The sequence below is a fragment of the Scyliorhinus torazame genome, chromosome 25, assembly GCF_047496885.1.
Source record: "Scyliorhinus torazame isolate Kashiwa2021f chromosome 25, sScyTor2.1, whole genome shotgun sequence".
Taxonomy (NCBI): Eukaryota; Metazoa; Chordata; class Chondrichthyes; order Carcharhiniformes; family Scyliorhinidae; genus Scyliorhinus; species Scyliorhinus torazame.
Window position 1 is genome coordinate 7,370,180 of NC_092731.1, and position 23,099 is coordinate 7,393,278.

At 48.6% G+C, this 23,099-nt stretch overlaps 1 protein-coding gene across 2 annotated transcripts in view; it reads left to right on the top strand.

The window, feature by feature from the left end:
- Positions 1-1,358: 1,358 nt before the first annotated feature.
- Positions 1,359-23,099, top strand: part of spint2 (serine peptidase inhibitor, Kunitz type, 2) — a 40,499-nt gene continuing 18,758 nt past the window's right edge. The window contains exon 1 of one of the 2 annotated variants that reach the window (XM_072489928.1): positions 1,359-2,034. In XM_072489928.1, the coding sequence (XP_072346029.1) occupies positions 1,644-2,034 (391 nt within the window). In that variant the 5' untranslated portion in view covers positions 1,359-1,643. The remainder of the gene's footprint in view (positions 2,035-23,099) is intronic. The other variant, XM_072489927.1, reaches the window with a different exon arrangement.

Consider the following 23,099-nt stretch of genomic DNA (forward strand, 5'->3'; position numbering starts at 1 on the left):
CTGTGTATACGGAGCGCTTGTCCATAGGGGATGGCTTCTTTAATGTGTTTAGGGTGGAAGCTGGAGAAGTGGAGCATCATGAGGTTATCCGTGGGTTTGCGGTAAAGCGAAGTGCTGAGGTGACCGTCCTTGATGGAGACGAGTGTGTCCAAGAATGCAACTGATATTGGAGAGTAGTCCATGGTGAGTCTGATGGTGGGGTGGAACTTATTGATGTCATCGTGTAGTCATTTCAGTGATTCTTCACCGTGGGTCCAAAGGAAAAAAATGTCATCGATGTATCTGGTGTATAACATCGGTTGAAGGCCCTTCAAGAGTGATCTTGTTCAAACTTGTGCATGAAGATGTTGGCGTATTGGGGTGCGAATTTGGTCCCCATGGCTGTTCCGTGCGTCTGGATGAAGAACTTGTTGTCGAAGGTGAAGACGTTGTGATCCAGAATGAAGAGGATGAGTTGCAGAATTGCGTCTGGAGATTGGCAGTTGTCGGTGTTGAGTACTGAGGCTGTTGCAGCAATGCCGTCGTCATGGGGGATGCTGGTGTAGAGTGCCGAGACGCCCATTGTGACAAGGAATGTTCCTGGTTCAACTGGTCCATAGTGTGTCAAACAGCGCTGGGACTTGTGCAGTCCTCATGAAAAATCAGGTGATAAGCTCTTAAATACATCAAAGGCTGATTTGGAACTGGAAAGGGTACATTGCTCAACTGGGAAATTAGACATGAATAATTATGCAAATAAAGTTCATTGGAAAAGAGCATGCCATCAAACTAACTAACTCATCACTTCCAGACATCATTCTGGAAAAGGAAAACTCCTGGGGGTGAGGTCTTTAATTAATTCTATAGTGACTTCATCTTTACAAAAGCATATTTTGAAATAACTGTGAAATGTCTCGATAACAGGGGTCAGCTCCCTCCCTGTGTGTTTGTGGGGGAGGAGTGGGAGGGGGAAACTCGAATTAATAAACTCATTAATGAGTGGAGCATCCTTTAAAACCAGGAGATTAATAACTTATCTCCCACTGGGATTTGAACAACTGGTTTGGCGATTGGAAATGCTATTTTCCAAATGTTATTCAAATGTTGAAGGGGTGATGTGTGTGTGAGTGAGGTGAGGGGGGGGGGGGTTTACAAATTCTCACAGTTCCTCATTGTGATGTAAAGAGATAATAATTAAAATAATTAACTCTGGGTGTCCTCCCCCCACCCCCCAATTTTTCTTTAAACCAAACTATATTATGTTGGAGGAGCCGAGTGAGATGGAAGTTGATGAATAATTAAAAGTTGGGGCCAATTAATTCCGGGCTTCCTGTTGGCTCCTGTCGCTGACGTCAGCTACAGGGAAGTGGAAGATATAAAGTTTGAGCTGAAAGCTGTCTGCAAGTTCACTTGGGACAAAGGTGTGCCGGCCTGCAGGTGGTAAATTTACTGCGGGTTTCCGGAAACACTGCTCAAAGTCGACCCATTTCTGGGTCAGTTTTGGAGTGAGAGTTGGTCAGTTTCTGGGTCAGTTTGGAAGAGGAGAGTTGGTCAGTTCCTGGGTCAGTTTTGGAGTGAGGGTTGGTCAGTTTCTGGGTCAGTTTGGAAGAGGAGAGTTGGTCAGTTTCACTCCGGATTTGGGGGGTGTTTTGTTGCTGTGGGGAATGGCGCAGAGTTGGTCCCTCTGGCCCCTGCTGGCTCTCCTGTTCCCGGCTCCAGCCAGCTCCGACACCTCGCTGCACAGCTGCGTCGCTTCCTACAACCTCTCCAAGGACCTCTCGCTGCACGGCCGGAGCTTCGGGGACGGAGCCAGGCTGCTGGCGGTCAGCCTGGTGAATAGCTCTCTCCCCTGCCTGCAGCAGTGCTGTGATACCCAGGGTTGTGACCTGGCGCTGCTGGAGGAAGGAGCGGCAGGGGCAGAGTTCACCTGCTTCCTGGTCAACTGTCTGTCCAGCCAGCAGACTGTCTGCACCTTCACCCCGCGGCCGGGCTACCAGACCAACAGCCGCTTTGTCCCCATCCCCAGGAGCACCGACCCCTTCGCCCCCCCAAAAGGTCAGTGCCATTGTGTTTTGTATTGATAAAGATAACAGCTGGGAATGTGTGTGTGTGTCTGGGGGAGGGGGGAGCTCCGGTTCGGCACCTTCTGTGGTGACCGAAACAGTGAATTCTTCAGAGATGTAACTGAGCTTCTCTTCCCCCGATCCAATGTCCTCTCCACGCTAGACCCTATTCATAGAATCCCAAAGTGCAGGAGGAGGTCCACCGCGTCTGCACCGACCCAATGAAAGGACGCCCTACCTTGGGGGCCCTATCCCCCGTAACCCCACCTAACCCTTTTTGGACACCTAAAGGGGCAATCTACCATGGCCGATCCACTTCACCTGCACATCTTGTGGACTGTGGGAGGAAACCGGAGCACCCGGAGGAAACCCACACACACACGGGGAGGACGTGCAGACTCCGCACAGACAGTGACCCAAGCCGGGAATCGAGCCTGGGTTCCTGAGGCAGCAGAGCTAACCACTGTGCTGCCTCTCTTTTCCCCCCAATTTCTTTCTTTCCCCCTGCCCCAGATAGAGCCAGTTCCCACAGGGCGGGGGGGAGGAAGAGTAACAACAATCCCAAACAAAGGGCACTTATTTTCCGAATTCTCTTCGTACAGATGAGCAAAGTTTGATGTGAGCTCTAACTGTGTGTTAGGTTGAACTGTAATTGGTGCTATAGTTTAATAATTAATATAAAATGTTTTAATATAACACCTCCCAAGGTTCACCAGGTGATTTTGGAGTTGGAACCACTCCAGTAAGTTTTATTGAAGAAGGTTTAAACCTGGGAGAATGCGTGTGGAAATATTTATTGCTGCTATTCGGGTTACAGACTCTAGCCTGAATCTAAACTGAGCCGTGGGCTTTGTTTCTTAATTTCCCCTCTCTCTCTCAAAAATACCTGCGTGTCTCTTGTCTCTCTCTCTCAAAAATACCTGCGTGTCTCTCTCTCTCTCTCTCTCTCTTTCTCAAAAATACCTGCGAATGAGGAAAATGGCGTTGGTGAAGGAGGGGGGTGGTCTGTGTGGTGTAGATGGAAGGTTCAGTGCTTGGGGACAGGGTAGGATTTCTGGTGCGAAGGTGTTGTGTGAGGCAATAACTGGGAGGGGAAATGTTGACTGTACACATCCAGAATCAAACAGTAAAGCTTGTATACTTTAAAACAAAGGCTATATTCAGTTCTGCCTATCTGTTAGAGCCGTTCACCTGCTTTTGGCCCCAATATTCCTTTTCGTTCCATTAACCTCCAGTGCCGGAATTGTTCAGAATCCTTCATTGAGTTCGAGATTCTCTATCTCTTGTGTGTAACAAAAAAAAAAATACATTTCCTGATTTAATTCCTTTTGAGGGTATTTCTGGGCCTATTCTTCTTTCCCAAAAAACAAAATGATTTTGCTCCGATCTACCAAATTCTTATTCTTCTTAACTTGCCCTCCCCAGTTGTAAATTTGGGGGTTACTGAACAGGTTTATTAAACCTATTTATTTAACTATTAAAGACGTGAATTTGTATAGCACCTTTCACAACAAAGAAAATAGGCACAGGAGGAGGTCCTTCGGGTCTGCTCTGCCATTTAACATGATCATCCAAATCTGTTAGAAATATACTCCGGTGCTCTCCTATGCCCTGAATACCTTTAGATCTAGAACTCTGCACTGTTGCCTCACGGCTCCAGGGTCCCAGGTTCGATTCCTGCCTCGGGCCACTGTCTGTGCGGAGTCTGCACGTCCTCCCCGTGTCTGCGTGGGTTTCCTCCGGGTGCTCCGGTTTCCTCCCACAGTCCAAAGACGTGCAGGTTAGGTGGATTGGCCATGATAAATTGTCCTTGGGTGTCCCAAAAAGTTAGGTGGGGTTATGGGGATAGGTGGGGATTTGGGTTTACATAGGGCGCTCGTTCCAAGGGCTGGTGCAGACTCGATGGGTCGAATGGCCTCCTTCTGCACTGTAGGGATTCTATGATTCCGAATTCCACAGGTTCACCACCCTGAGTGAAGGGGTTTCTCCTCATTTCAGTCTTAATCCCCCCCCCCCCCCCCCCCCGTATCCAGTCAGTCCGGCACTGTTTTTCTTTTTAAAAAAAAAAAAAGTTTAGAGTACCCAATTCCTTTTTTTCCCAAATAAGGAGCAATTTAGCGTGGCCAATCCACCTACCCTGCACATCTTCAGGTTGTGGGGGTGAAACCCACGCAGACATGTGCAGCATGGTAGCACAGTTGCCTCACAGTCCAGGGTCCCAAGTTCGATTCCCGGCTTGGCTCATTGTGCGGAGCCTGCATGTTCTCCGTGTCTGCGTGGGTTTCCTCCCACAGTCCGAAGATGTGCAGGTTAGGTGGATTGGCCATGCTAAATTGCCCTTAGTGTCCAAAAGGGTTGCGTTGGGTGGGGTTGCTGGGTTACGGGGATAGCGTGGAGGTGTGGGGTGGGTAGGTTTGATTGGATTTATTATTGTCACATGTATTAGTATACAGTTGTTCTTGCATGTTGCACAAACAATGCATACCGGACGCAGCTGGTGGAGCAGATGGAGGAGGACGTCAAAAGATGGGATGTATTGCCACTCTCTCTAGCGGGCAGGGTACAGTCGATTAAAATGATGGTCCTCCCGAGGTTTCTTTTTGTGTTCCTGTGCCTTCCTATTATGATTGCCAAGGCCTTTTTTAAGCGGGTAGGTAGGAGCATCATGGGTTTTGTGTGGGCAAACAAGACCCCGAGGGTAAGGAGGGAGTTTCTGGAGTGTAGTAGGGACAGAGGAGGGCTGGCGTTGCCGAATCTGGGTGGCTATTATTGGGCAGCCAACGTGGCGATGATCCGTAAGTGGGTAATAGAGGGAGAGGGGGTGGCATGGAAGAGATTGGAGATGGCGTCCTGCAAAGGAACGAGCCTGAGGGCGCTGGTGACGGCACCGCTGCCGCTCTCTCCGACGAGGTACATGACTCTGGGTGGGCGGGGGGAGGGGATTTTCCTAGGGGTACTTGTATTAAAAAAAAAAAAAGCATATGTGCGGGAGGAAACCCCATTGTATAAGTTCTGTATGTTTGATTGATATGGTTCTGTTCTGTTCTCCTCTTTCTTTTCTGTTCCGGGGGGGGGTTTAATTGGTTGGTTGAAAATTTTTGTTGGAAAAACTTTGAATAAACATATTAAAAAAAATTTTTTTTAATGCATACCATTCATAGGGAAGAAGGAGAGACTGCAGAATATAATGTTACAGTTATAGCAAGGTGTAGAGAAAGTAATTGAATTAGAACATTGTTAAAGAGTTAGAAGGATGGAACAAGAGATAGAATTAGTGTATGCAGGGCACAGCTTGCCTCGCTCCGGCGCCGAGGTGCTCTTTCCAAGGGCCAGTGCAGACCCGATGGGCTGAATGGCCTCACTGTAAATTCTACGATATCTATGATGACACTGGGAGAATGTGCAAACTCCACACGGGCTGTGACCGGGGCCGGGATCAAACCCGGGTCCTCGGCGGCGTGAGGCAGCAGTGCTAACCACTGCGCCGCCCTTTAACTCTGTCGTTATACATTTCAATTGGCTCCCCCACCCCCCTTCATTATTCTAACTCCAGTGAAAATGGAGGCCCAGTCTAACCAATCTCTCCTCATTCGACAATCCTGCCACAGCAATTGGTCTGGTGAACCATTACTTCATAGGTGTCCTTCTGGAAAATATTTGTCCTTGGAATGTGCGCACCAATGGCAAACCAGTAATTACTGCCTGTCTTGACTTGCTCAGAGGATTATGCAAGTGTCAGACGTCCGTCACATGTTCGTGTGGGCGGCAGATTCCACTCCGAGGAGTTCTGCTCAACCAGTTGGTCATCAAATTTCATTCAAGGAGAGGCGGCACATTGGCGCAGTGGTTAGCACTGCTGCCTTACGGCGCCGAGGACCCGGGTTCGAATCCCGGCCCCGGGTCACTGTCCGTGTGGAGTTTGCACATTCTCCCCATGTCTGCATAGGTCTCACTCCCACATCCCAAAGATGTGCAGGGTAGGTGGATTGGCCGCGCTACATTGCCCCTTAATTGGAAAAAATAATTGGATACTCCAAATTTATAGTAAAGTACAAAACAAAACATTGATTCAAGGAGTTTGGTGTGGTTGTTGTAAGGTTTGAACTGTGTGGTAGATGATTTAATGTCAGTAATATTAATTCGATTTGGATTTTTGACATACCCCTGGCTTTATTTGCGTTTACGTAGAATTTCAAATGACCTTTTAGGCATACTGAAAACCTAGCATGATAACAACAACTTGATTTTACCAAGCACCTTTTGGAACATGCATCCCAGGGGCTGCACAGCCCGGGCTGAATTTCAGAACATGACAACGTGGAGCAGGAGTTGGCAATTCGGCCCCTCAAGCGAGCTCTGCCAGTCGATCATGGCTGATCTCCTCTCGGTCTCTACTCCACTTTCCTGCTCGTTCTCCATAACCCTTCAAACCCCCCTTGCTAATTAAAAAATCTGTCTATCTCCTCCTCTAATTTACTCAATGACCCAACATCCACTGCAGTCTGGGGTAACGAATTCCACGGATTCAATCTTTGAGAAAAGTAATTTCTCCTCAACCCTGTTTTAAATCTGCTACCCACTCCCCCATCCTAAAACTATTGCCTGTTATTCTGGATTACCCCACAAGAGGAAGCATCTACTCCACCTTTTATCATCTTGTAAACCTCCATTAGATCTCCCCTTATTCTTCTAAACTCGAGAGAGTGCAGTCCGAAACTGTTCGATCGCTCTTCAAAAGACGAACTCCTCAATCTCTGAAATCAATCTAGTGAACCTCCTCTGTACTGCCTCTAATTCAACTACATCCTTTCTCAAATAAGGGGACAAATTGTGCACAGTCCTCCAGGTGCGGAGCGGTCTCCCCAATGCATTGTACAGTTAGAGCAACATATCCCTACTTTTATACTCTACTCCTTTAGCCGTAAATTCCAAGATTCAATTTGCCATCCTTACTACCTGCTGCACCTGCATACTAACTTTGTGATTCATGCACAAGTACATCCCTCTGCACAGAAGCACAAGTTTCTCTCAATTTAGATGAGAATTTGCCTTTCTATTTTTCTGACTAACCTCACAATTGTCCACATTAAACTCCATCTGCCAAATTTGGCCCATTCAACTAACCCATCTCTATCTAGTTGTAAACTTTTTATTTCCTCATTGCAACTTGCTATCCACCACTTACTATCCCACATATTTTGGTGCCATCCACAAATTTGGCGCTCGTACCTTCTATCCCTGAGTCCAAGTCCTCGATCTCGATTGTAAACCGGGGCCGGCTTAGCTCAGCTGGTTGTACGGCTGGTTTGTGATGTAGAGCGAGGCCAGCAGTGCGGCTTCAATTCACCGTACCGGCTGAGGTGAAAGCCCCGCCCTCAACTTTTCCCCTCGCCTGAGGTGTGGTGACCCTCGGGTTAAATCACCGCCAGTCAGCTCTCCCCCTTAAAGGGGAAGGCAGCCTCTGGTCACCTGGGACTGTGCTGACATTTGCAGTTTTTATAGATTGTAAATAGTTTGTGGTACCCCGCTAGTTACATCTTGCCTTGCAGACAAAGACCCATTTATCCCGACTGTCTTCTGTCTGTCAGCCAGTCTCCTATCAAACAGCTAATCAATAACCCCCACCCCCATGTGATCTAACCTTGTGTATTAACCTTTTGTGCGGCACCTTATCAAATGCCTTCTGGAAGTCGAGATATACTGCATCTACAGCATCCCCATTATCCAGCTTGTTACATCTTTTTAAAAAGAATAAATTTAGAGTACCCAATTCAGTTTGTCCAATTAAGGGGCAATGTAGCGCGGCCAATCCACCTACCCTGCACATCTTTGGGTTGTGGGGGCGAAACCCAAGCAGACACGGGGAGAATGTGCAAACTCCACACGGACAGTGACCCAGGGCCGGGATCGAACCTGGGACCTCGGCGCCGGGAGGCAGCAGGGCTAACCCACTGCGCCACCGTGCTGCCCTTGCTTGTTACATCTTTGAAGAACTCTAGCAAACCAGTCAAACATGATTTACCCTACATAAAACCATGCAGTCTCTGATGGACTGCGTTTTGACTTTGCAAATGTCATGTTAGTTATTACTTACTTTAATAATGGATTCTAACAATTTCCCAAAGACTAATGTTAACCGAACCGGTCTATAGTTTCCTACCTTCTGCCTCTCTTACTTTTTGAATAAGTAAGAAGTCTTACAACATCAGGTTAAAGTCCAACAGGTTTGTTACGAATCACTAGCTTTTGGAGCACCGCTCCTTCCTCAGGTGAATCACTGCTCAGGTGAAAGGAGCAGTGCTCCGAAAGCTAGTGATTCCAAACAAACCTTGTTGGACTTTAACCTGGTGTTGTAAGACTTCTCACTGCTCACCCCAGTCCAACGCCGGCTTCTCCACATTTTGAATAAGGGTGTTCCTACTAGAACCGTTCCCACATCGAGCCTCTGAAAGAGCACCCTACCCAGGCCCACTCTCCCACCACCCTATCCCTGTAACCCCGTCTAACCTGCACATCTTTGGACTGTGGGAGGAAACCGGAGCACCCGGAGGAAACCCACACAGACACGGAGAGAACGTGCAGACTCCACACAGACAGTGACCCAGAGGGGAATTGAACCTGGCTCCCTGGTGCTGTGATGCACCAGTGCTAACCACTGTGCTACCGTGCCACCCTGGGTCCCGGGAACTGTGAGGCAGCAGTGCTAACTGCTGTGTCACCGTGCCACCCTGGGTCCCTGGCGCTGAGGCAGTAGTGCTAACCACTGTCTGTGCCACCCTGGGTCCCTGGTGCTGGGAGGCAGCAGTGCTAACCACTGTCACTGTGCCACCCCGGGTCCCTGGCGCTGTGAGGCAGCAGTGCTAACCACTGTCACTGTGCCACCCCAGGTCCCTGGCGCTGTGAGGCAGCAGTGCTAACCACTGTCACTGTGCCACCCCGGGTCCCTGGCGCTGTGAGGCAGCAGTGCTAACCACTGTCACCGTGCCACCCCACGTCCCTGGTGCTGTGAGGCAGCAGTGCTAACTGCTGAATAACCCCAGCTGAAGGAATGATTGATTGTTAAACATGGAGTGATTTGAGTGATTTGCAGGAGTTCGAATGTGACTCCAATGTCAGTGCTCCTGAGGCATGATGTCATTGGGAATGAGATATCCGGTCTGGTCCACATCCTGATGTTTGTAGTGTTCTGACAGTCTGGTGCGATGTACCAATAGCCAGCGGACCGGCAAACCCCTGGCAAGAATTTGCTGCTGGCTCCAAAGAACCATCCATTTGAATGGATGCCAATCCTTCCAGAGTTTGTCACCAGGCTGCGGCATCTTAACTTGTCCTACTCGCCTCCACCTCTATCCTATTCCCAGAGCGGAGTGACGTTGGGAAGTGATGAGTCTGCATTAACCCAATCCAATATCGCAATGAATTTGACCATTTATAATTTAGAGTACCCAATACATTTTTCCTAATTAAGGGGCAATTTAGCATGGCCAATCCACCTAGCCTGCACATCTTTGGGTTGTGGGGGCGAAACCCCCACAGACACTGAGAATGTGCAAACTCCACACAGACTGACCCAGAGCCGGGATCGAACCTGGGACCTTGGCGCCATAAGGCAGCAGTGCTAACCACTGCGCCACCGTGCCCAGCTCAAAAGGGAATTTGACACTGGCCCGCAAATTGTTTAAGGACCCAATAGCCACGGGAGGATCTGTAGCTGGCAACAGTGGCTTTATGATCTGAACTTTGATGTCAACAGGGACACCCACACAGAACTTTGAGCTTATTGGGTGTGTTCTGTGTAATCACTACCTCTATTGTGTAGTCGGATGATGTGAATATTCAATCCGGTAAAACTAGTTTGGCCACTTTTGTTCTGCAAGTGTGGTTTGATTCCAAAGTTAATTGTCATCAAAGTAGAGGAATGTCACGACGGTGAATAAGCGAGTTATTTAACTAATTAATGAGCACCGGATCCATTTAATAGTGGCCAATCCCACTGAAATGTACATCCAAGAGTTTTGAGGAAAAGATTGCTAAACTCCCTGGCATGAATAAACAAATGATCTCGGTTTCAATCTCTCTGGTGAATCTGATTATTTGTTAGAACTGCGCAACAATGATGTGGGAGAGGCTGAATTGTTGACCGAGCTGGATGGAATGAGGTGGGAGTGTTGCAGGAAGGCCCGACAAAGGGTTTGGATGACGTTGAGATAGTTAAAACAGCGATGTTGTTCTTGATTCCTGCGCCGGACTGGGCAGGTTCCTGATGTGTATCGGTTTTCCTTGCTGACACTGTGAATTGGAACAGTGTTCCTGCAGATTCAGTCTTGTGGTTTTATAATAATATTTATTAGTGTCACAAGTACATTAACACTGCAGTGAACTTACTGTGTGAATGCCCGAATCGCCCCACTCCGGCGCCTGTTCGGGTACACAGAGGGAGAATTCAGAATGTCCAAATTACCTCATAACGCGTCTTTCGGGACTTGTGGGATGAAACCGGAGCACCCGGAGGAAACCTACGCAGACACTGGGAGAACGTGCAGGCTCAGCACAGACAGTGACCCAAGCCGGGAATCGAACACTGGACCCTGGTGCTGTGAAGCAACAGTGCTAGCTACTGTGCTGCCCATTTTTCACCTCCGATTTTTCACCTGGCAGATCCTAAAACTTCAACTTCCCCCACTGCCTCCCGGTCTTCCTCATTCTGGAGAGGACAAGAATCTCTCCATCCCGGCCATGTACTCCGTGATGGAGCAAGCCAAACCCTCCGGGGGAATTCCAAAGATTCACTGCCCCTCTGAGTGAAGACGTTTCTCTGCACCTCAGTCCGAAATGATCAGCCCTCTTATCCCGAGACTGAACCTCTGATGGGTGCTTCCTTCTGGAGGGCAGTATCCCGAGACTGAACCTCCGAAGGGGGTTCCTTCTGGAGGGCAGTTGGGGCTGCGAGAATGTCTATTTTTAATGAAGGCAGGTGGCGATTTGAGTCACGGAAAGGCCCTGGCACAGAAAGAGCCCATCGCCCTCTACCAGCTGAAAAACAAACCGCTGTCTATTCTAACCCCAGCTTCGCAGATCCAGGTAACCATGAGACGAACATTTCAGCCTCCACCACCAGCTTGGGGAAAGACACTCGTGACGCCCACCTCTGGGTGAAATAGTTCTTCCTAATATCCCCTCTAAACCCATCACTTGCCTTAAATCTCTGTCCCCGGTACTGACCCCCTCCACTAGGAGAATGAGCTTTTCCTGTCTACTCTCTCGAGGTTTAAACCTCAATCAAGTCACCCCAAGGTCTCCTCTGTTCCGAATCTCCGCAAACTTTCCTCATGGCTGCAATTTTCCAGCCCTGGCCGTGTTCTTGTAAATCTCCTCTACTCTGTCCTGGGCCTGTTATTTCTGTCGGTGGGTGGAGGGGATTTTGACTCGGATGCTCGATCATCTGTGAGGGTGTGTACTCTGCTTAACATCGCCACTGAAAGGTGGCAGCTGCCTTTCCCTCCGAACTGCCCTGCGGGGGTTAGCCTGGAGTTTGTGCGCACGGCTTCGTAGTTCAACTTGAACCTACTCCCTTCTGGCGGAGGGGAGGGTGTGTCCCACTGTACCATGACTGACAGACATGAGGTAATGCTTATCTGACAGCAGCTGGTGCGGGGGGAGGACATAGCTGATATCTCTGGAGCTCCATCCTCGGTAACCCCGATATCCACGAGCGCAGTGCTTTGAAGGGAAAGGTCAGAGGCCCAAAATGTGATCTGTCCAATCTTTAAATCTCCCCTCGCCCTTCTCTGCTGGAAGAGGGACAATCCTAGCTTCATTCCAGTAATTATGGAATTCCGATCATTCGAAGCATGAGGCCATTTGACCGATCCTGTCCGTGCCAGCCGAAATGGCAATCCAGCCGAACCCCCAGTGGTTAGCACTGTTACTTCACCGCTCCAAGGTCCCAGGTTCGATTCCCGGCTTGGGTCACTGTCTGGGCGGAGTCTGCACGTTCTCCCCATGTCTGCGTGGGTTTCCTCCGGGTGCTCCGGTTTCCTCCCACAGTCCAAAGATGTGCAGGTTGGGTGGATTGGCCGTGATAAATTGCCCCGAACCGCCAAAAGAAGGTTCCCCCCCCCCCGTCCTGGTCAGGGCGTGAGGGCACGCACTCCAAGGTGCCATTTCTATCATTTATTGTGTTCACTTATCTCTCCCTGTGTTCTCACCACGAGTCTCCTGTGTACGCACTTCCAGGGACGTGGGTGCGATTGAGGAAAATTCCACCACTGGCCTGTCACAAAGTGGAGATGCTGGCGTTGGACTGGGGTGAGCACATTGGGTGAATCTGGTGATTCACCCGAGGAAGGAGCAGTGCTCCGATAAGCTACTGATTCGAAACAAACCTGTTGGACTATAAACCTGGTGTTCTAAGACTTCTTACTGCAGTCACATAAAGGTTACTTATTGCAAGGAATGAGCTGCTGTTGAGGGCAGCAATGGTGTATTGGAGACTTCGCAACTTGTTTAGTGGTTTCTTTGAGGGTGTGTGGTCATAGAACATACAGTGCAGAAGGAGGCCATTCAGCCCATCGAGTCTGCACGACCCACTTAAGCCCTCACTTCCACCCTATCCCCATAACCCCTCCTAACCTTTTTTGGACACTAAGGACAATTTATCATGGCCAATCCACCTAACCTGCACGTCTTTGGACTGTGGGAGGAAACCGGAGCACCCAGAGGAAACCCACGCACACACGGGGGGAACATGCAGACTCCACACAGACAGTGGCCCGAGGCAGGAATCTAACCTGGGACCCTGGCGCCGTGAAGCTACAGTGCTAATCACTTGTGCTACCCACTAAAGCCATGTCGTCTCCTGTGTTGAAATGAAATGAATGAAAATCGCTTATTGTCACAAGTAGGCTTCAAATGAAGTTACTGTGAAAAGCCCCTAGTCGCCACATTCCGGCGCCTGTTCAGGAAGGCTGGTACGGGAATTAAACCGTGCTGCTGGCCTGCTTTGGTCTGCTTTAAAAGCCAGCGATTTAGCCCAGTATGCTAAACCTGCCCCAGATTGTTTGTACAACTACGCCATGATGTTGGCCTTTGTCACGGTGCCTGTTCTTGTAAAGTGCGGCTTGGGGTCTGGGCAGCTCATAGTGAAGCCCTGAACTTTGTGTGTTCCAAATCGGGTAATTACCGACCACGCGTGATTGCATTGGGATGTTGTTTAAACCAGTTGAACAGGTTTGGGAATGGGAAGGTTGGTGAGCAACCCCCTTGTGCCTGGAGGTTTCAACGGGTTCAAATTGGTAGAATTATTTTTCTTAATTGCCTTCGATCGAAAAATAGAATCTTCGATGGTGATCTCTTTTTGTAAAGTCATAGAAGTTTTTTACCTTTTTTGCTCTTATCCTAATAATGATTTAAAGTGGCTAGTACATGTCTAGTCTTCCTGAGTGGTGGGGCCCACATTTCTGTACACATGCAGGCCGACACTTGGCAATGATGTGTTCCTGCAGCCAGTGCGTGAGGACGTTGAGTTCTCCAATAAGTTTGCCAGCAAACCAGTCTGTCACTAACATATTTTACTACCTCCCTCACCCTAGCCTGAGGTCATAGTCCGAGTTCTACAGCACACAGGCTCTTCAGCCCATTGCATTTGCACTGCCATCAAGCACCTATCTCTGCTCATTCCATTTCCCAGCTCCGTAGCCTTGTCTGCGATGGCGTTCCAAATGCTCTGCGATTCCAGATTCTCCCCCCCCCCCCCCCCACCCTCTGGGTTAAAAAGCTTTTCCTCAAATCCCCTCTAATTCTCCTGCCCCTTATGAAATCGATGCCCCCTGGTTATTGACCCCGCCACTAAGGGAAGATGTTCCTTCCTATCCACCCTATCTATACCCCTCATAATTTGATACACCTCCATCAGGTCCCCCCCCTCGGCCTTCTCTGCTCTTTTCAGGATTAGACCATAAGACGTAGGAGCAGAAGTTGGCCATTCGGCCCATCGAGTCTTCCACCATTTAATGAGATAGTGACTGATCTGACGTGATAATCCTCAACTCCACCTTCCCGCCTTATCCCCATAACCCTCGATTCCCTCACTGAATAACAATCTGTCTCAGCCTTGAACATACTTAGCGACCCAGCCTCTACATCTGTCTGCGATAAAGAATTCCGCAGATTCACTCCCCTCAGAGAAGAAATTCCTCCTCATCTCTGTCTGAAATGGGCGACCCCTCACTCTGAGATTCTGCCCTCTGGTCCTAGACTCTCCCACAAGAGGAAACAACCTCTCAGCATCGACCCCGTCAAACCTCCTGAGTATCCATTATAAAGAATAATGTAATACAACACCAGGTTAAAGTCCAACAGGTTTGTTTCAAATCACTAGCTTTCGGAGCACAGCTCCTTCCTCGGGTCCTCTGTGCTGATTGTTGGACTTTAACCTGGTGTTGTAAGACTTCTTACTGTGCTCACCCCAGTCCAATGCCAGCACCTCCACGTCAAAGAATGTCATAGAGCATTTGGAAATGCGCAAAGCTGGCTTCACAAAGGAGAAATTATGCCTGACAAATTAGAGTTCTTTTGAAGTGGTAACAAGCAGGATAGTTTTTCTCTTTTTTAAATTTAGAGTACCCAATTCATTTTTTCCAATTAAGGGGCAATTTAGCATGGCCAATCCACCTACCCTGCACATCTTTGGGTTGTGGGGGTGAAACCCACGCAAACACTGGGAGAATGTGCAATCTCCTCGCGGACAGTGACCCTGGGACCTCGGCACCGTGAGGCAACAGGGCTAACCCACTGTGCCACCATGCTGCCCTGCCAAGCAGAATAGATAAAGGGCAACCGGTAGATGTAATATACTTTGATTTCCAAAAGGTGTTCAGTGAGGTCTTAATAAGGTCACCTCTCGAGTACGGACTTGACTTCCCCTCATAAGAAAGTCCCTCCATACCCAAGATCAACTTGGTGAACCTTCTCTGGACGGCCTCCAATGCCGGTATGTCTTTCCTTAGATAAGGGGGCCAAAACTGTTCACAATATTCCAGGTGTGGTCTACCTAATAACTTGTATGAGTTCAGCAAGACTTCCCTATTTTTATACTCTATTACCTCTTAAATAAAGGCCAACATTCCATTTGTCTCTCCAATTACTTGCTGAATTTGCAACTTGGCTTTTTGTGATATTTGCACTAGGACCCCCAGATCCCTCTGTGCTGCAGCTTTCTGCAATCTCTCTCCATTTAAATAATATTCCGCTCCTTTATTCTTCCCAAGTTCAAACTTCACATTTTTGTATATTCCGTCTGCCAAGTTTTGTGACAGTCATCCTCGCCTCTTGCCTTCCCACCTATTTTTGTGTCATCTGCAAAATTGGCAATAAGAGTATTCACTTCCCTCATCCAAGTCATTAATATTAATTGTGGTCCCAGCAGTGATCCCTGTGACACTCCATTAGTTACAGATTGCCATCCTGAAAATGCCCCTCTTGTCCCAACTCTCTTGACTTCTATCAACTAGCCAATCCTCTATCTGTGCTAATGTACTACCCACAACACCCCGGGCTCTTAAGTAGCCTTTTGTGTGATACCTCACAGAATTTACAGTGCGGAAAACTCATCGAATACCTCATCAAAAACTTTTTGGAAATCAAAGTATATTGCATCTACTGGTTCGCCTTTATCCTGCTTGTTACCACTTCAAAAGAATTCTAATAAATTTGTCAGGTACAATTTCTCTTTGGTGAAGTCGTGTTTTAAAACGTGTATTTCGAAATGATCTGCTACTGCATCCTTTGAAATGGACTTGGTAGCATTTACCCAATGACTGATAAGCTAACTGACCTACAATTGTTTTTTTTTTAAATTTAGAGTATCCAATTCATTTTTTCCAATGGCAATTTAGCGCGGCCAATCCACCCACCCTGCACATCTTTGTGTTGTGGGGGTGAGACCCACGCAGACACTGGGAGAATGTGCAAACTCCACACTGACAGTGACCCAGAGCCGGGATCGAACCCGAGACCTCGGTGCCGTGAGGCAGCAGTGCTAACCACTGTGCCACCGTGCTGCCCCCCCCCCAGCCTACAATTATTTACATTTGCCTCCCTCCCTTTAGGGTCCGGTCTGTTAGCAGTTTTCCAATCCTCTGGGACTTTGCTGGAATTTAAGGATTTTGGGGAGATTACTGCCAGGGCATTCACTCTCTGTAGCTACTCCCTTCCTTTACCTAAATTCCATTAGCCTCTGTTCTGCCTGTCTGACCATCCTGTAAGACTTTCCTCCTCCTCCCATCAATTTGTCATCTGCAACCTCCGACCTTTCTGGATTGCCCTGCAATCTGCAGTCGAAGATTTCATTACCGGCACACTCTGGAGCAAAAAACAGAATTTTTTTTTTTTTTTTTTTGAAAAGCGTTTTTGTGATAAATGCATTGAAGGTGGAGAGGGAAGAGGTTTACCAGATGGTGAGAAATTGCCCAATCGGGCGAGGGCAAGCAGGGAGGGGGTTGTCCACTGTCCAATCGGTGTGGGAAGATGGGGTTGTGCAAGGTCAGTATGCCGGCCAATGGCAGCGAGGATGTCTGAGGTCATGTGATAAATCCTCCTGGAATATGTGCCAACAGAGTTGGCAACCCTTAATCCAACTGCCAGCAGCAAACTATTGCTTGGAGAGGGGTCGTCGGAATGGATTGACGCAGGACAATTGTTTGCACCTGTGTGTGTGTGTGTGTGTGGGGTCATGTCCAAAGTCGGGTGTTGAGGGATTTCAAGGGGGAAGATGCTACGCTTGGTAACCAGGAGAATTGGGGAGAGGTGACGGGAAGAGGTTTGGTTTGAGTCTAAATACTGAAAGAGGAAGGTCCCCTTTCTGTTTTCTGTGGAAACAAAACCTTGTGGGTTTATTTTGTGGTAGTCAGCATGCATGACTTTAAATCATGTCACATTTGACATTACATAATGTGCAAATCAGATCTGGGTTTTTGCATACTGTCGTGTCGGGTTCCATTTGACTTGCTGTTACAGGTTACAGCTGCAATGTTCATTTCATGTCGGGTGTTTTCTGGCAAAGACTGCCTGAGGAAGTTTTTAACCTGTGTCCTGTCCCTCTGTGTACGTGGAGGGCCTTCTCCTCTCTAGGGCCTTGAGCCTTTTATGGAGAAGCGTTCCAACACTGAAACAGGACATACCCATGCTGTCTCTCAAAAGAACCCAGCCCAGTCCCCCAGCCTTTCATTATAGCCTTTCTCTTTTGAAAGCCTCGAGTGGTTGAATCTGCCTCCTCCACTCGCCTTGCTCTCGTGCTCTCAACCCTGACCAGGCCCTTCGTGATTTTGAGCCCTTCTATCAAATTTCCTCTCGGACCTTCTCCTCCCTAGGAAGTGCCCCAGCTTCCCCAGAGGTCCCTCATCCTCGGAACCCTTCTCGTAAATCCTCTTGAGCCTTTACATCCCCTTCCGAGATCTTTGCACTCTTCCTAAAGTGGGATTGGCAGTTCAAATCGCACTTGTGACAATCTGTGAAAATGTAATTAAATGGGTGGATTAATTGGTGAGTTGGCAACCTCGTGTATACAGCTCATTTAATATCATAAATGTCGGCAGCACGGTGGAGCAGTGGTTAGCACCGCTGCCTCAGGGCACCGAGGTCCCAGGTTCGATCCCGGCTCTGGGTCACTGTCTGTGTGGAGTTTGCACATTCTCCTCTGCAGTGTTAATGTAAGCCTACTTGTGACAATAAAGATTATTACAAGCGCTGGAAAATGGGACTAGTTTCTCATTGGTCAGCATAAATGCGGCAGGTTGAATGGCCTCTTCCAGTGTGTGTTTCTCCCTGAACTGTTTACCAGGATCGGTCTGCCTACTGGTAAATAAACTGAGCTCCACACTGCGGAAATTACGATTGCTTCCTCGTGGAGAGATTCTGATGACTGTTTCAGTCCCCTGACAGACTGTCAAGACCGGAATCGAACCCAATGCAACAAAGGGATTTCAAAATTAAATTTAATTCCATTACAACACAAATTGCAAGGGGAAGTTTGCTACTGAGCATTTTATCATGGCACAGAAGGAGGCCATTCTGGCCATAGAGCTGGTGCTGTTTTATATATAAAAGAAAAAGTCTATCCAATCAGCCCCACTCTGTCATCCTCCACTTTCAGCGACGTTCCTGCGGTCTTTGTCACGTGAAGTTACTGGGGGAGCAGGAGTCGTACTGAAATAACCTGGGAGAATGACATTTTGAGCAGTTCGCGTTGGGTCCTGTGCTAATAGTCAGATGGGTTCGTGTTTTGGGTGTGAGCTTCCAGCCAGATTTGCAAAATTACATAGTGTGTTTTGGAAAAGGAACAACTGAGAACAAACTCTCACGCCCTGGAAAGTGACTACTTTCGGAAAACGGGCCATGGTTAAATTAGCGGGGTAGCATAATGATAGGAATTAGAGGTTTTTACGAGACAATCTCTCTTGCGAATATTTTGAGACATGGGAGGTATGATAGACTGAGATGGAGACAGTAAAGCTGGAATATAGAAGCCGAGGGGGAGAATTAACAAGTGATTTTGTAGAAGGAGTGCTGCTGTCATTACATCAAACGTTTGGCGGGCAGCACGGTAGCACAGTGGTTAGCATTGTTGCTTCACAGTGCCAGGGTTTTGATTCCCGGCTTGGGTCACTGTCTGTGCGGAGTCTGCACGTTCTCCCCGTGTCTGCGTGGGTTTCCTCCGGGTGCTCCGGTTTCCACCCACTAGTCCCGACAGACATGCTGTTAGGTGAATTGGACATTCTGAATTCTCCCTCAGTGTACCCGAACAGGCGCCGGAATGTGGCGACTCGGGGCTTTTCACAGTAACTTCATTGCAGCGTTAATGGAAGCCTACTTGTGACAAAGATTATTATTGCATATTTGAGGCCATTGACTAAGATTTGTGCTCACTGGCCCTAATATCTCATTGTCAGCAATGTGGCCACCTTGGGGAACCTTCACTTGGCACCACGTGAGTGCAAGTGTTTGTTGTTGAGTAACTTAAAAACCGTTCTGCTGAAGTAGTGGGTTCCTAACCACAGTACAGATCACTCTGGTTCAAAGGCCCACCTAATGGAAGGTGTGGTTTGCAAGCGTCTTGTGGTTATGTTACCAATCCCTTCTCCTAGTATTTATCCAATCCAATTCCGCTTTTGAAGATTGCCATTGAATCTGTGTAGAATACAGTGCAGACGAAGGCCATTCAGCCCATCGAGTCTGCCTCAACTCTCTAAAAGAGCACCTTTAACCTGCACATTTTGGGCACCAAGGTATATTTATCGTGACCAGTCCACCTAACCTCTCTCTCTGTCTCTGTCTCTGTCTCTGTCTCTGTCTCTGTCTCTGTCTCTCTCTCTGTCTCTGTCTCTCTCTCTGTCTCTGTCTCTCTCTCTGTCTCTGTCTCTCTCTCTGTCTCTGTCTCTCTCTCTGTCTCTGTCTCTGTCTCTCTCTCTGTCTCTGTCTCTGTCTCTGTCTCTGTCTCTGTCTCTCTGTCTCTGTCTCTCTCTCTGTCTCTCTCTCTGTCTCTCTCTCTGTCTCTCTCTCTGTCTCTCTCTCTGTCTCTCTCTCTGTCTCTCTCTCTCTGTCTCTCTCTCTCTGTCTCTCTCTCTCTCTCTGTCTCTCTCTCTCTGTCTCTCTCTCTCTGTCTCTCTCTCTCTGTCTCTCTCTCTCTGTCTCTCTCTCTCTGTCTCTCTCTCTCTGTCTCTCTCTCTCTGTCTCTCTCTCTCTGTCTCTCTCTCTCTGTCTCTCTCTCTGTCTCTCTCTCTGTCTCTCTCTCTGTCTCTCTCTCTGTCTCTCTCTCTGTCTCTCTCTCTGTCTCTCTCTCTGTCTCTCTCTCTGTCTCTCTCTCTGTCTCTCTCTCTGTCTCTCTCTCTGTCTCTCTCTCTGTCTCTCTGTCTCTGTGTCTCTCTGTCTCTCTGTCTCTGTGTCTCTGTGTCTCTGTGTCTCTGTGTCTCTGTGTCTCTGTGTCTCTGTGTCTCTGTGTCTCTGTGTCTCTGTGTCTCTGTGTCTCTGTGTCTCTGTGTCTCTGTGTCTCTGTGTCTCTGTGTCTCTCTCTGTCTCTCTGTCTCTCTGTCTCTCTCTCTCTCTCTCTCTCTGTCTCTCTGTCTCTCTCTCTCTCTGTCTCTCTGTCTCTCTCTCTCTCTGTCTCTCTCTCTCTCTGTCTCTCTCTCTCTCTGTCTCTCTCTGTCTCTCTCTGTCTCTCTCTGTCTCTCTCTGTCTCTCTCTGTCTCTCTCTGTCTCTCTCTGTCTCTCTCTGTCTCTCTCTGTCTCTCTCTCTCTCTGTCTCTCTCTCTCTCTGTCTCTCTCTCTCTCTCTCTGTCTCTCTCTCTCTCTCTCTGTCTCTCTCTCTCTGTCTCTGTCTCTCTCTCTCTCTGTGTCTCTCTCTCTCTCTCTCTCTCTCTCTCCCTCGACTCTGCAGCAACCCACTTTAGCCCTCACTTCCACCCTATCCCAGTAACCCCTCCTAATCTGCACATCTTTGGACTGTGGGAGGAAACCGGAGCACCCGGAGGAAACACAGGGAAGATCGTGCAAACTCCTGGTTTTAAACACCTCCCATTGTGCCTCCTCCTCTTCACCAATCGTCTAGAACTAAAATACTGCAGATGCTGGAAATCTGAAATCTAGAGTCAAATTGAAGGAAACATTCAGCCGGTCGGGCAGCAGCAAACGTGGAGAGACCCAGTCTGGGACTGGTTCAGCACAGTGGGCTAAACAGCTGGCTTGTAATGCAGACCAGCAGCGCGGGTTCAATTCCGGAGTGTGCGATCCGATGAGACGTCAGCGATTTCCGGGCCTTGTGCGAAAAGGCTATAACCTCGAGTGTGTGATCCCTCGGTACTCTCTGCCTCGTGAGTCAGGGGGTTGTGGTGAGCCATACTCCACCGATTTCAGCACCCAGTCAGAGGCCAATGCTCTCTGTCTGCCCAGCGTTCAGCCAATACTGAACTGTCGGGTAGAGGTGCGAAAGTGCGATCCTGTCTACTCCCTTTGGGGAGTTCTGCTCCACTGTATCCGTGTATCCCTCCGTTCACCCGTTATATAGCTGCGGTTGTAAGGGATCTTGCTATGCACAAATTGGCTGCCAAATTTCCTACATTACCACGCAGTTAAAAGCAAATGGTTGTAATGGTTTGGAATGTTCCACTGTCTTTAACAACCCTGTAGAAAGGGAAGTCCCATTTCCCCCTTGTGATGAGCGGTTACTGTGTTACTGTACCCTTGTCGTCATGTGAGGTGATGTCCCCTTTAAGATTGGGCTTGGAGCCCTGGGGACTCTGCCTCTGGCTCCGCCCATCTGGGAGCCGTATATAAGGGACCGCCTTGCGGGCGGCACCCAGTTAGCACCCGTCTCGGCACCAGACTAGTTCTTAGCTTATAAGTGGCTGTGGGGGAAATGAGACGGTCACACACCTCCTTGTGGAATGTGCCTTTGCAAAGAAGGTCTGGGGAGAGATGCAGTGGTATTTGTCAAGGTTCATCCCGAGCAGCTCTGTGACACAGGACTCTGCTCTACGGACTGTTTCCAGGGACACACACCGAGACAAACATCAACTGCTGCTGGAAGGTCATCAACTCGGTGAAAGATGCTCTTTGGTCTGCCCGAAACTTGCTGATCTTCCAGTGCAAAGAATTGTCCTCGACCGAGTGTTGCAGACTGGCACATTCCAAGGTCCAGGACTACATGCTGAGGGACGCACTCAAGCTTGGGGCAGCTGCCGCCAAGGCGCAATGGGGAAAGACCACTGTGTAAGGTCTTTCCAGCAAATGTACACCGAGGGGCGGGGAACAGTGCAAACCCCCCAATGTACACCGAGGGGCGGGTAACAGTGTAAACCCCCCTCTGTCGGGGCCACCAACACTCCAATGTATAAAATAAACATGACAAAGTAAATATTTAAGAAGGAATTGTAACTTAAAGAGTGATATGTGTGTAATATTATCAAAATTGAAAGAGTGATATGTGTGTAATATTATCAAAATTGAATGGAAGAAAGTCAAGGCAATGTGTAGCTCTGCCGGAAATGTACAGTCGAGACAATTCAAAATGTTCTGTAATGCTTATGATAAATTTTATGAATAAAGTATATTCTTTTGAAGAAAAAAAAATTAAAGCCTTCTTTACCGTTTACACTCGTGTCGTTATTGAGGGTACCCCACCCCTCAACCCACCACCCCCCTCCCCCCTCGCCTCCCATTGACACAGGCACTGACTGGGGGCTGAGGTCAGCCGAGAGTGACTCAGCGAGGTCCATTGACCAAATTCTCGGTGGTAATTAAGGGGCGAACTTGCTAAGAGGAGATTTGATCGAGATGTTCCAAATCGTGAGGGTGTTAATTGTCTTTTAAGCGTTGACCCTCATCTTATTGACGGATAGGATAGGCTCGAGGCGCTGAATGGCCCATTACTGTTTCAAAGGCTTGCTGCTTTTTTTGTTTTCTCTCGTTGGCTGGAGTACAGACTGGGCGGAGGCCTACTTCCCCCCCCACAGAAGCTGCATTTCTATAGCACCTTTCATGAACTCTAGCTGAGTCACGGGCAGCACGGTGGCGCAGTGGGTTAGCACTGCTACATCACCGTGCCGAGGTCCCAGGTTCGATCCCGGCCCTGGGTCACTGTCCGTGTGGAGTTTGCACATTCTCCCCGTGTTTGCGTGGGTCTCACCCCCACAACCCAAAGATGTGCAGGGTAGGTGGATTGGCCAGGCTAAATTGCCCCTTAATTGGAAAAGATGAATTGGGTAATTTAATGAACTTTTGCTGACTCGTTATTGTTGTAAAATTGGAAACATGACAACCAGTTTGTGCACAGTAAGATCCCACTAACAGCTACGTGATAATTACGAGATGAATTGTTTTTTTTTTAATGGTTTTGGCTGAGGTAAACATCGTCCGGGGCTCCAGGGTCCACTCCCCGCTGTTGGTGCTGTGCGATTGGTTCCATTTATCCGAGAGGCTGTTTAATGCCTCCTGTGCAAGGCCGTACCCCTGATGGTGCAGGGCTGAGGGGGAGTGCCGCTCAGTCAACCGGGGTTGTGTCACTCC